The following is a 14,454-nucleotide window of genomic DNA, read 5'->3' on the forward strand; positions in this document are numbered from 1 at the left end:
TAATTGGTAGATTATCATCTTTTGTTAATTGAATTATTTGATAGACTCTTTAATAATCTCCACGTTGCATGCTAGCATTAAATCATGTGTCCTGCATCACCTATCCTTGGCCTAAATCCCTGAATCTAAGATTGCATATGTTCAATATGCTTAATATATATAACCCAAAGAAAAGACATCATTATCATTGGCCGTTGAGTTAGAAAGTTGGGGGGTGGTGAATACTTGCTTCCCGATTGTGTTAGGGCCTCAATTATGATCCTGTCCATTCCATGGATGACCGACCTTTTGACCTCAGTCATATGTTTTGATTGTTTTTTTCTTTTGTCCATGGTATTTCAAATCGGTTACGTAACGGTAACGGTCATAACCATTACGCGATACGGGGTCGAAACGGCCGTAACAGAAAAATGTGCCGTAATGGTCCCGTAATGGTGCGTAACGGCCCTGTAATGGTTTAGGAAGTGCATTTGTCAAAAAATAAAAAATGGCCGTAACGGCCGATACAAGGGCTGTAACGGCCGTTATGGCCCGTATCATAACGTTAACGGTGGTGGCCGTTACGGCCACCGTTACCGTTACAGAACACCTTGCTTTTGTCTGAATGCTATTTTAAGAAGTTCCATGAAAAGAGAGACTTTTCAGAAAGTCTTTTGACACTTCCTGATACAAAAATTTCATCAAAATAGAAGTTATCTCATCCCCTGGCCTAAATATATAAAAATTCTCAAAGGAACTTCCTCTAAATAGAAATTTTGGAAAGTTTTCATGGATAGTGTCTCTAGTTTTCAGATTATTGCACTTGAGGTCAGTTGTCTCTATCTGCTCAACGTTTTTGAAATGGTGGAAAATAAGCAGTATCAGATACTTACGTCCAATAAGATTTCTAGTTGCTTGATTGGTTCCCTTTGACGTTGTTAGTGATTGGTGAAACTTGTTCCTTCATTAATCATAAATACATTCTAATGTTGTTCATGTACACATTTGAATGTCAGAAGGTTCATAACATTGAATTGCGATAAAAAATGTATTTGTTTGCCTAAATCTTCAATCAATCTTAGGATAGTACTTCAGAAAGTTCTACTTATGGATTCCCATCCATGTATCTCATGCAGCTCCCAGGACTGTACAATCAAGGTATGGGAAACTTCACAGGGGAAGCTCATTCGTGAACTCAAGGTAAATGCATTTCTTTTATGGTACTTTTGAATACATGACATTCATATTCTGCCTTGCTTCCCATATAATATTGCTAGTCTAATTGTTTTTTTTTTTTTGCAGGTAATAAGTCTGACTTATTCTAATATTACATGCAATGTTCAAAATATCGGTATCGTGTTACATATCGCACCCTTGGGATAAGAATGCGTATTGGTTATCACATGGGATATATCGGTTGTATCACGTAATGTCTTATTATTGTTGGAAACATGGTGAAACATTGGGAAATTGGTCGAATTTTTCAACGAAACTTCAATGCTTGTTAAAAAAGACACCAATACACTCTTATAAATCAAAACATTACAAAAAACAAGTGTGCATAATAGGTTTTCTTTTTATGATGCGCTAATCTATGCGCTGTCTAATTGAATTGATGTAAATATATGCAAAGTTTATTCATATAATTTATAAATGTAAGAAGACGTGTGGAAACACAAGCAATGCATTCAAAAGCAAAAGAAGAATCACTAGATTAGGTTATATACATGTTTGATTTTTTATGTTTGGACACAAATTGCAACCGATTTGCGAGAAATTGGGAAATTTTGATTTTGATTTTGATTTTTTTTTTTTAAATTTTTTAAAAAATTTCTGCAACTCGGCCCATCTCCTCCGAATCTCGATATCGAAGCTCCCAATCCAGGATTTTTCATGTAAAGCATGAAAAATCATGGATTTGTGACAATTTGACATTGATTTAACATGATTTACAAAAAAAAAAGGATTGAAAATCGAAAATACTCACTAGATCAAAAATGTGGGATATATCCCACTACTTGTGCATTTCGTATCGCACAGGTGGGATACAAGATATATCGTGGGATATATAGGCCGATATCGTCGATACTTAAAACACCGATTATATGTTGTCATATATTATTCATTCTTTATTTTAATTGAAGGCCTTTTGATTGTTCATTTCATTATTGGTTATTGGTATGCTTTTCAGGGGCATGGTCATTGGGTTAACTCTCTCGCCTTGAGCACTGAATATGTTCTTCGAACTGGGGCATTTGATCACACAGGAAAACAGTATGCGTCTCCAGAGGAAATGAAAGAGGTAACTGCCTTTTGGTTTCTTTAGTGGCTATGTTAGGCTTTACAATGTCCTTTTCGTTTCTTCTTTCTTCTCTTCTAGCAATTATGCAGGCTACCTAAACTACCTGATTGCTGAAGAAAAGCCTATAAGATACCTTATAATTTATGATAGGTTCATAAGATAGTATAGGAAAATTTTGTAGTAGGCATAGCATGAAAAAGTGTTAGCACTATTAGTTGCTTTCTAAGAAGAGTACTAAACCTACCACACACAAAAATTACACAATCAATATCTGATTTTTTATTTATTTATTTATTTATTTATTTTTCTTTTTTAAAATTTTAAAAATCATGTTATCTCATCAAATTAGCATGTAATACTTGACAATCAAAGCACTGGTGTCCTTAGCTACCTTTCTAGGTCCCAATAGGTGCTTTATTTCGTTATGTTATTTGCATGTGTTTCATTTGACTCATTTGTTGCTTCAAGCCTAGATGGGGAAAGAATGTTATAGTGAAGGTTTAATTTGAGTGCAGTGCCTGCTCGTATCAGCAGGGTTTTAGTTCACAAGTTAGCTGCTCCTAGAATTCCAACAGGGTTTCGGCCACCAACCAACCACTGCCTTAGTGCTGTAGATTCCAATGTTTTCAATGCAGCCAGGGCAGTCTCACCAGACAGCAAGGTCTTCCGTAATGCTAACAGTGGCCATAACGGCCACCACCTTTACCTTTATGATACAGCATATGACGGCCCCCTGTAATGGCCGTTACTCTCTCTCTCTCTCTCTCTCTCTCTCTCTCTCTCTCTCTATTGAAAAAGAATCCAAAAAACCTGTATCGGCCCTGTATCGGACCGTTATGGGGCCTTTACGGTCTTTACAGGGGGCGTAATGGGCTGTTACGGGGGTTGAATTGGCCTTTAAGGGTCCTCCCCCCCCCCCTAAAGGCCATAATGGCCGTTACAACCCCGTAACGTGTAACGGTTGCCACCGTTACCTTTATGTAATGGCCTTTACAGTACACTGTGCCTAGCAGCTTTCACATTCTACCGTTCAATTGCAGTAAGAGTAGAAAACAAGTCATGTCCATTCTGCTCTTCCAGGCAGGTTGGTGGTCGTACATCTCTCAATCTGAGTCCAAAGGCTGGACGTTTTCTATCCTCTCTTGAGATAGTGGGTTAATCACTGACACTGGGTAAGTCCAAGCAGCGGAATTGTACAAGGTTTCCAGAAAAAAGGGGGAAAAGACGGAAAAATAAAAAGAAAAAAGAAAAGCGCACCGACACAAAATCAAAAAGTGTAGAAGCTTTTTGTATTTGTTGAAATCCCCGTTAATCGACCTTAGGTAAAGCATTTTAAATGTTGATCACTGCCAGCACCATCGCCATTGAACAAATGCATAAGGTACTATAAAACAGCAGAAATTTACTCTTTAGGCCTCTTTTGAAAGATGTACTAGCCCCGACTCAGTGACCTTCCTGTAAAATGTCAATCAGAGATCTTAGTATGTCATTTGGGTGGTTATAGAGTGATTATTGTTTTAGAAGTATAAGAATGCTGGCACCAGAGATTGGCCTATGCTCACAATATCGTTAGTAGCAAGCATTCTAACAAACTGCTCGTAAGGGCGGCCAAGACTTATTGCATGGTCTGGTGGCTGTATGCAACCCATTTGCTATGGCAGCATAGCCTTCAACTTCATATTTTAATACATCATAGTCATGCTTGTTGCCACAGAATATAAAAAGCACGGGGTTTCTCTAAGTTTAAGTCAAATGACTAAAGGTCCACTTTACCTTCAATTGGCTTTTTATTTATTTATTGTTAAACTCCTATGCGTGCCTTTATGAGAATTTAACTGCGGTATTTTAGGCCTATCTATAATTTCCTTCTCATTATCTACACTATTAATGCATTTTTTTCCCGCTGTTATTATAGGCAGCTCTAGAAAGGTACAACAAAATGAAAGGTAATGCTCCAGAACGGCTGGTTTCAGGATCTGACGATTTCACCATGTTTCTCTGGGAACCTGCTGTTAGTAAGCACCCAAAAGGTCGTCTGACGGGTCACCAACAGGTAACGGTCTTTCTTTCTGCTTCTAGCTGTACTTGGACTTATTTTAGTCTTCAAATAATTTTGTTGTATGAGCTTAATATTTGGCCGGATTGGCTCTGGTTGGTCAAGTCCATGCAATGCAACTGTGGAAATTCCCCGACCGGATTCAAGCTCAGGCTTCCAATTTCTTGCTGTTCTTGCCCATTGAGACTTGGAAAATGGACACTTGAGTGGAGAACTAAATAACCGAGTTGTCATAATTGTTGCAAATTAAATTACAGTTGGGAAAGGGTTAGCTCTACAGGTTTCTGGACAATTTCCAGTCTGACATTTGACTGTAGCATTTGCTTACATGCTTTCTCTGGCCACTGCTCTCTCCAAGCCCAAGATGGATCCCACTTGCAAAAGCATAATCACTCAAATCGTCCAAACTGTTCACTCCTGAATCTCAAAGTAATCACCCATGTACCCAGAATGGTGAATATGATCGATGCACTCAACACACAGTATAGCCTCGCTATGGTTTATAATAGTTTGATTGCAGATGCATTTGTTTTGAGCTTGTTTGAATAGCATCTAACATAAACTTTCATGCCTTAGCCTTGAAGTCTAAACTGTATACTATGATACCAAACTCCTAAGCCATATGATAGCCTGAGATCATGAGTCAAAACACTAACACCTTAATGTAAATATGTTGGCCTTTGTTGGTTGAAGATGAGATGTTTGAAAGAAAATGATTTGTTTTAAGGTCTAAACTATAAAGAACTGTACTGCAACAACTGATGTTTATGGACCTCTAGTAGAACCAAATTCAACAAACCGTTTACAGCCTTGTCTTACACCTCAGTCCTGGAATACCAAGGCATTAATTTTGTATATGAATTAGACAATGCAGCTGATAAACCATGGCGTTTTCTTTTGCAGCTTGTAAATCATGTTTACTTTTCACCTGATGGGCAATGGATAGCAAGTGCTTCTTTTGACAAATCTGTCAAGTTGTGGAATGGTATCACAGGAGCATTTGTTGCAGCTTTCCGAGGGCATGTCGGACCTGTATACCAGATAAGGTTTGAATTTTTTCTACTGTACTTATTTTACTCCACTTCCTTTCTGTTCTCTTACTAAAGAGCCTTCTCTGCTTGCATACCAGTTGGTCTGCTGACAGTAGGCTACTCTTAAGTGGAAGCAAGGATTCTACATTGAAGGTATGTTTCTATGCCATTTTACTTTCATCCTGGTTTAAGCAGACAGCTGTGGAAAGATATTCTGTTTTTGGACTTTCACATGTAGATACACAGTCATGCTAAAAAGGCCAATTCAGGCTTTCTGTTTGACCTTACCTGTGTGGGATTACCTAACTGCTTTGGATCCGCGGTCTTTCTAAATATTTCAAATGAGTTTCAAGTTTTGTGATCTTGATCCTTGCCACAAAGAATCATGCCTTTAACTTGTCCAACTGCTTCAACACCACCTTCGGGCATTTAAACAAGGACATGAAATAGACTGGCATATTCGACAAAGTTGGTTTGATGAAACTTAACCTTCCCTGCAAAGACAAATACCTACTCTTCCAACTTGATTACTTGGCTTCAACTTTTTCGATGACTCTGTCTCAAAGATGCTTTGGTGCCCTGCTGATGCAGAGAGGAAGACCTAGGCATGTAGAAGGGAAGGAGCCAACAACACACCCAAACACCCAAACACCCTGGCCAGCCGACCCAACTCCTCCTCAGATGTTCTAATCCCTAGAATTTTCCTCTTTGAAATGTTGACGCTCAACCCCGAAACCACTTCAAAACATTTGATGATCTTTCTTAAGCTATCCATCATACCTTCCTATGCTTCGCTAAAAATTCTTGATCATTAGTGAACTGTAAATGAGAGATCCGAGGCCCTTCCCTCCCCACCTTGAATCCCTTGAAGAGCCCAACCTCCTAACACTTGTCTAGCATCCTACTCAAAGGTTCCGCAACTACCACGAACAAATATGGGGAGTGTCAAATAACCATTTACTTTAAAAGCTTAAGCTGTCAGAGCGTGGTGTATCAATGTATATCAAGGGACTTTATCACTCCAACACCCCCTTGCACGTGCTGGGTGGGAACTTCGTACGGGAACATACTGACAAGGGTGGAGGGACACTCACACCATAAATAGGCCGGGCTTGAATTCCCGGTTCTTGGGCCGGACCTAATTTTTCTGACCCCCCCCCTGGGAGAATAATATATTAGCAACGCATATTTGCTGCCCTCGAGATTCGAACATAGGACCTTCCGCTCTAATACCAAGTAGAGAATGGTTTGATGATTATAATGTGAAGAAAAGAGGAGAAGATTGAGAGAGAAGAAGAAGGAGAGTTTGGGAAAGATATTGTGTTAGGCTTGCTTGCCCTAACACACAATATTTTATTATAATAGAGCATATAGTACACCGCAGGAGAAGATGAAAGTGTGCAAATGCACCACTAATCACATACACTATACACTAACATTCTCTATAGGGAGAGCGGATCCCCTTGTCATAGCCCTCTCAAAGTACACCAAATAAACCTTTTGGTGACCCATTAACAAGAAGTGAGAACTTTGTAGAACTGATCTAACTTCTCCACTGAGCCCCACATCCCAAACCCTCCAACATATAATTTAAAAAGTCCCACTCCACTTGGTCATAGGCCTTGTCTATATCCAAGTCACACACTACCCCTTTCTTGTCGTTCCTGTGGCACACGTCAATGTATTCATGCACCACTAGCGCACAATCCACAATCCAGAATCTGTCTTCCTTAAATAAAAGCATTCTAGGTCTTGGAAATGGCACTTGAAAGAACTGCCCGAAATTTGGATGCGATAATTTTGTAAGGGCTTCCTATCAGGCTAATAGGTCTTAAATCTTTCAAACTCTCTACTCCTTTGGGATAATAGTGGTGAATGATTTCCCTAATTTTGAAGCTAACCGCTTGCCTTTCGATTGCACCACTTCCCAAAACTCCTGAAAGAATGCCAAGGGATAACCATCTGGCTTTGCCGCTTTATCTCGATTGAGACCATTCACTGCTACTTTAATTTCGCTCTCTAGAATTGGCCATTCCAACTCTTTTACCTCTCTAGCAGACAAGCGACTGAACTATAAGTTGCTTAGACGTGGTTGGTTGGATAATAAATCCCTATAGAAGTTGACTATGACTATGGAAACTTGCTCCTTCTCTTCAACCCTAGTTTCATTCACCTTTACACTTCGGATCTGGTTCGCTCTAGCACGCGCACTAGCGGCCCCGTGGAAGAACTTGGTGTTCTTGTCTTCCTTTTTTAACCATGATGCTCTTGACCTCTATCTCCATTTAATTTCGTCCTCCTTTAGCTGCTTATTGTAATCACACGAAAGCAATACCCTAGCTACCCTATCTTCTTCCAACAAATCCCCTCGCTCCTTTATATCAATTAGCTGGATCTCCTGCAATACCGCGTCCGACTCTTCCTCCCTTTTCTCCACACCTCTTCCCCCCACTCATTAAGTTTCCTTTTCAGCATTCTCATATTTTGAAAGAGTTTAAAACCTGTGAATCCTTCCACTTTGAACGACTCCCACCACTCTTTGATTACATCCCTCCACCTCTAGCCACATCAATTTAAAGCAAAACGGGTGTGATCCCCAATTTTCATCGTCCACCTCTAGAAAAATCGGCAATGTTCCAAAGTCAGTTTTGGTAGGCTTCACTGAACAACTGTTGAAAAATGCTCGATCCATGAAAAAGAAAAAGAAAAATCTATCAAACTAAGACCTCACCGCTCTCTCTTGACCATTTGACCATGTAAACTTAACATTGCCCATATGGATATCCACCATTTCATTCCGATCCACCCACTTGGAGACCTCCATGCTTCTAGATACCTTTCTGCTTTCGGATTTTTCGAAAGAGAATCGCGCACACACACACAGAAGAAGAAGAAGAGGAAGAAGAATCCACTATAAACTTATCCACCTTCCGAAGCTTCCTCTCTTGAAGAGTCATTATCCGAGCCTTGAACTGCCTTCTGATTTTGTTAACCTGATCTCTCTTTTGGATGTAACTCAGGCCACTGACATTCCAGCTAATCATCTTCATTGATGAATATAACCAGCCCTTTCCTCTCTTCTCCTCTCGAGCTGCTCCCTACACTAGGGATTACGCTACACCAAGACTAACCAATTCTCTACTCCCATTGAGGATATTTGGGTCTTCCCCTTCTGAACCAATCTAGTCATCAATAGACTTCTCTCTTCGATGAACTAGAAGAAAACAATGTAATCCTCATCGCAGTTGCCGAAAGTTACTCTGACAAGTCTACCCATCTGCCCCAACACCTTCTTGATCTGACGCATCCCTCTGGCCATGGAAACATGATCATTGGGTCTTCCCATTGTAACCTTAGTTACTGGAACCGCCCTACTATTCGTACTTCTTAGCTCCTCTCTAGCCACCATGATCAACATCATCGAAGCTGTCTCAGACCTCTAGGATTCCTTCTTTGCTAACCAAGCTACTAGCTAGCAATGGAACCCCACCTCTACACATTGCCAATGGCTCGACCTCAATAGGACTGACTCCATCGCTTTCGCCTCCCTTGATTCTTCAAAAAGCAGACGCCTACCCACCTCTTCAGCCCTTTTCCTACCTGTGTTGATGAGCATCCTTTGAAGTTCATGACATCCCTCAAACTGTTGCTTGAGAATGAATGAGCCTATCCCGACCCTCCTGTCCCCTCCAGTTAAGCTTCCTCCAAGGGTCTGGAAGAAAAGCTCTTCTAACGTAACTATATAAGCCGGATTCTTCCACACATGGGAGGAGATAAGTTACTGTCCCCACGTGTAAGATCAAGATCACAATCCACACGTGATAAGTGTTTGAAGTATTGTTATTGCTACAAGTTTTGCTGACTGAGGATATGGAAACAATATCGATATTGTCGATTTCCGAAAATGCCGGGAAACATGGGGAAAACGATGGAATTTTTCAATGAAACTTTAGGAGTTGCTAAAATACATATATTTGCATATTTATTAGTTCACAAATTGCAAAAAAATGCAAAAATAAAAATAAAAATGCACACATAATAAGTTTCCATTTAGTGGGGCCTAAAAGTATGTTTTATCATAAAAAATTAGTCCAATAGTAACATAACAATCACTTAAATCTCATTAAACCAATTAACAAGCAAATAAACATGTATAATGCATTCATACATTATACATCTATAAATATGAATATAAACACAATACACATGCATGATGATCCAACCATCCAACCATCCATCCATCCTACCTTCCATTTATCCCATCAAATCTATCCATATAAACATCCATCCATCCATCCATCCCATCTATCCATCCAACCTTTTTTAATAAACAGATTCTCGGTGATATTGAATCATTGGCAATATTATCGAAATATTGCTGATACGTGGGCGATACGAGCGACACTTGGAATTTACACAGTAAAAAATATTGGCAATACAAGCAACACCTAGAACTTACACAGTCGAAAATAGTGGCGATACATTGGTGATATTGATACATCGGCAATACTTAGTGATATATCGATGGTACCTATAATTTCTGATACTACCAATGTTATCGATATTGCCGAGCTGGAGATATGGATAATTTTGGGGATATTATTGTAATATCAAAGATACTTTTGAGTAGTGCATGTGATGATCGACACAAGTCCATCACTTGAAGCTCTCTCCATGTGTCAGCCGGCCGGAGGGGCTTTCTTCCACCTCAACAATCGAAGCAGTGATGGGAAGGCATGTGTCAGCAACCTCTACTTTGTCACCGCCTGACCTGACACCTGCATGAATCCCTGACACCACCATCGAGACTCTGCCGCCCACGACCCTTATCACCTTTAATACCGATTGATGTGCGTCCCTCACCTAGAGCCCCTCACTGACATGAACGCCCAATGACTCGTCTCTCGAATGACATGTGTCCCCTCCTATCGTCGTTTCTCTAACGTCTTTGTTGTCGTCTTCACCACGTGTCACCTCCTCGCCACTGTAGGAGTCATGCCAAGTGCAACACATGCTTCTCCCCTCTCCACCATTGTGAGGCAATGTGCCGTCCCAGTAGACACCATGTGTACATCTGACGCTTGTCGAGAACCTTCTGAATGCGTGTCTTCTCCTTCCGGACCTCCTCTGGAGTATCCAAATGGTGCTCCTACATTTCTATTCGGTCTCTTGCTTCACTTTCCCCAGCTGGCCGCTGCAATGCTATTAACGCCACCCTCACATCTACCTCCGAACACTCCCACCCCTTCTCGGACCACCTATACCTCCATCCTCACATCCCTGGCAACCACTGAGATCGAAACTATATCCTTTACCGACTTCCTCTTCCTTACCAGCAACCGAGCTGATATCAAATCGCCCCAAGTTGTCGTTGTTTCATCAATCAAGAGGACCTCACCCAAGCACCACCCCAGCTCTAGCAACACCTCCGAACTCCATATCTCAAGCGGAAGCCCTCTCAGCACAAACCATACATCTAGACCAAAAGATGACCAAACGACCCATCTCTCTAGCAAAGTCACCAGTCCTGTAAACAAGTAGCCGGCGATAAGCTGGTCTAGGTTTTCTCCTGGTTGAAATGAGATCCAATACTCAGTGGTGCCAAGTTGTCTTAGGATCTAGTCTCCCTTACTCATTTCTCCATTCTGCTCCAGCCACTCCTCCAGCTCAACCTCCAAGGAGTCAACCCTAACAGTAGCCACCATACTCCATTGGACACCATACATGGTCCCGTCCACCACTGATGGATCAACACGCACCACCACTCCATCCCCTCCCTTCAAGTTCCACACTCTACTCCCTGAACCTTTGCTCATCCCTCCATCCTTCTTGCCCCTTGACTCATCTTTCCCAAAGAAATCCTCCGAGATCCTTTCCTACTCCTCATCACTCCTTCCCGCTCCACTCATCTTCTCCCTTAGCTGCTGCAGGCCCTTCTCTCCTCCACTTCCTCCCTTGACTCTCTCCCTTCTTGATATTGAACGCCCCACTACTGCATCACTAAACGACATGGGACTGTTCCCTACCTTCCTCCCTTTTGGTGGACCTCGGATCTCTTCCCTGGTTCTATCTTTATCCCGTGACTGTCTTTTCCCCCTCCTTTCTTCCTTCCCCCTCTTGCCAGCATCCATGTTGGCGACCTCTGGACCAAACCTGGCCCTATGCGCAAAGAGCCTCTTCCCTTTGTACCTCCTCTCCTTCAGGTTGGCCACTGCAAGATCCAGCTTTGATGTGTTGGTCATCTGAACAAATGCAAAACCTCGTTTGTTGTCATTGACCCTTTCTAAGACGGTATGGTGACCTCCTTAACCGAGCCAGAATGTCCAAACACCCTCAGAAATGGTGTTCAGACCACCCCTTTGGAAAGCCTTTCACGAAGATGGTAGGAAACTTTGGCAATGGATGTGGCCGCTTGAGAGATGAGATCCTCATCATCCTCGACACCTCAAACCAGTTCCCCTCCCCCTCCCCCTCCCCCTCGTCGACCATCACTCCCTTGCTCGACGACAGTCGTCTCTTCTTCTCCTCTTTTCGATAGTCCATCTCCTCCCAGCAGAATGGAAATATTCTCGTAAACTTGAAAGCTTCCCTGAACATTTCGATTTTTCAATTAAGATCTACCTTGCGAACGATCCTTAACCGTCGATCAATTCCTGCCTTGCAATCTTGATGCCATCCCTCTTTCAATCTTAGTCTTCCCACAGTGGAACTGTTGGCTATGGTTCATCTAAAGTGGGGGCCCACTCCAGTTATAAAGTTTTTGCTGATTAATATCATAATGTTTCTTAAAATTCATACAGCATATTTGTTGCATTTTCTCCATGTATGTTTATTGAGTTAAGTGGGTTAATGTCCAGGTTTGGGATATCCGGACACGTAAGCTGAAACAAGACCTTCCAGGCCATGCTGATGAGGTATTCACTTTGAAATTTATTTGGGTAAAAGGGAACCCATGTCTTCATACTTTCGGTAGGGAAAAAGATTGGCATTGCTCTGGCTTGGTAGTCCACACTTCCGTAGGGGCAGAAATCAAGGGACCACCCCATGAACTGTGTGGATCCTCAATTGCACAAACAATGGGAATGGCCCAAAGAGTGCCAAACAGCACCTTAATATTATGATCTTTACATTTTCTTGTGTTGGATAGGTTTTTGCTGTGGATTGGAGTCCAGATGGTGAGAAGGTAGCATCTGGTGGCAAAGATAGAATGCTGAAGTTATGGATGAACTAGATAGAATCTGAAGAGAGAATGGGATGAGAACTCAAAGATGCGACACTGTTGGTATTACAAAGTGACCTTTAGTTTAAATCAATAAATCAACATATAGTACATGGACTCTCGCATGCAATAATATGGTATTATGTTTAAAGAGGAACCGCCAAGTGCATATCATTGACACTATCATCTGTGTTTTGCGGAATGATCACTGTCAGAGCATGATCTGTCAGTGATCAGATAGTGTGCTCCATCAAGAAGAACTGTAACTCAAAACTGGCTGTTGGCCCACTGCCCGGTCTCCTTTTGATATGCGCAGGTGATCCAGTGTCTGCAATATACCTTGGACTATTCCTATTTCTTTTGGAAAGGGAAGTAGCTGGTTCTCAATGCAAATGTCTGAGTTTGCTATCAAGTACTCAAAGTGTTAGTACATGTGCATGCTTGCATGTACACAAGCATGACCGTCCATCTGTTTAATCCTAAAACAGTTTGGCCTTATGCCCAAAATCACAATGTCCACATGATCCAAACCTCTGATTGCAGCACTTCCACACTCAAATGTTGAGTTTTGGTCGGGTTGAAAAAAAAAAAACCCAGCCCATTCGTATCCTCAAAAGTCATCTAGTCAGTGGCTAGGATTGCCTAGACTGATCTGATTTTTGGGATCCAATAAATGAACTCCCTGGATCTACCATGTGTGCTCAACTTAGTGCTGGATAACTAGCTTCGGCATTTCAGCATCAACTCTCTTTGAAAGATCTGTTTTGTTTCAAGGATCTTCCATGTCACTCTGATAATGTCAATGACTCTTTTTGTTTCTTTCCTTTTCTCTTTTTTCATTATTTTAAGGTGTCCAGGTATGAAAGAGGGTGAGAAGCCCTTTTAAGTATTGCTTTCTTGTGCTGCGAGGTATTGCACAGCAATTTATAGTAAGAGCAGTCACATAATTTTGGTTTCACAAGAAACCCAACTTGGGTTTCTCACCATGGGAGGGGAAAGAGAAGGTTTCTATAATTTAAGTCCGTCGAGATTCACATTGAAAGCTACCGTCGAGTTGCTGGAACGTTTCTTTTTCTTCTTTGTCGTTGTATGAAATTGCAGTGTATAAGAAATTGTTTGATTGTTAAGATTTTGTGACCCATTTATTTGTTTATTTATTCATTTCTGAATTGGCGAATATTTGGGTTTTTTATATTTGATTTTTTTGGGGCATATCCTATATCTAATATTTGTTGGTAGTCTGTATTTGGATGTTCCATCAAAGTGAATTGAATAATTTAGGCCGAGTTTGGTCTCAGAAAATATAATGAAATTTCACGATATTTCATGATTAATCAGTCTAGCTTGGTCGACGAAATATCATGATATTTGGTGCAGCCGAACTCAGCCTTAATGAAATAAAGAGAATGATCCAAAGTGCGGTTAGCCCCTACGTTATTCATGGTGAGGGACTTGAACTGCAAATTGCAGTTAATATCCTTTCTGGCCAATAGGATTTTACTTGGTTTGGTTGTCATCATGAATAGTGTCCCCCTCAACTGGGTATTTTACTCTTCAACGAATTGAATGGATCGCAATTCAGTTTGATTATGCTTCCAAACACTCTGCAATCTAAAGAGGGTATTTTAAGAATCATGTGGTAGTTACATAAAATAAAAGGTGCTGCAGGGAAGAGATCCATTGCTGAATTTTTGTGCCCATGTGCATGGCGGCGCTTGTTTACATGATCCAAACCATGCATTTGCAATTTGCCATTGATGGGCCACTTGTGTAGAACGTATCTGATTGGGCTATCCTTGCCAATAAATAAATGATCTTTTTCTTATTAAAAGTTTTCTTTGAGTATCCATTTGTACAACATTGGTGG

General features: G+C 41.1%; 1 protein-coding gene across 2 annotated transcripts in view; it reads left to right on the forward strand.

Annotated features, from left to right (window-relative positions):
- LOC131245722 (notchless protein homolog) overlaps positions 1-13,764 on the forward strand; it is a 37,757-nt gene extending 23,993 nt beyond the window's left edge. Inside the window, exons 7-14 of one of the 2 annotated variants that reach the window (XM_058245369.1) lie at positions 1,116-1,179; positions 2,171-2,281; positions 4,197-4,334; positions 5,241-5,383; positions 5,467-5,521; positions 12,226-12,282; positions 12,516-12,650; positions 13,437-13,764. In XM_058245369.1, coding sequence (XP_058101352.1) covers positions 1,116-1,179; positions 2,171-2,281; positions 4,197-4,334; positions 5,241-5,383; positions 5,467-5,521; positions 12,226-12,282; positions 12,516-12,599 — 652 coding nt within the window. In that variant the 3' untranslated portion in view covers positions 12,600-12,650; positions 13,437-13,764. The remainder of the gene's footprint in view (positions 1-1,115; positions 1,180-2,170; positions 2,282-4,196; positions 4,335-5,240; positions 5,384-5,466; positions 5,522-12,225; positions 12,283-12,515; positions 12,651-13,436) is intronic. The other variant, XM_058245370.1, reaches the window with a different exon arrangement.
- Positions 13,765-14,454: the final 690 nt, after the last annotated feature.

Source organism: Magnolia sinica, chromosome 5 (genome assembly GCF_029962835.1).
Source record: "Magnolia sinica isolate HGM2019 chromosome 5, MsV1, whole genome shotgun sequence".
Classification (NCBI taxonomy): Eukaryota; Viridiplantae; Streptophyta; class Magnoliopsida; order Magnoliales; family Magnoliaceae; genus Magnolia; species Magnolia sinica.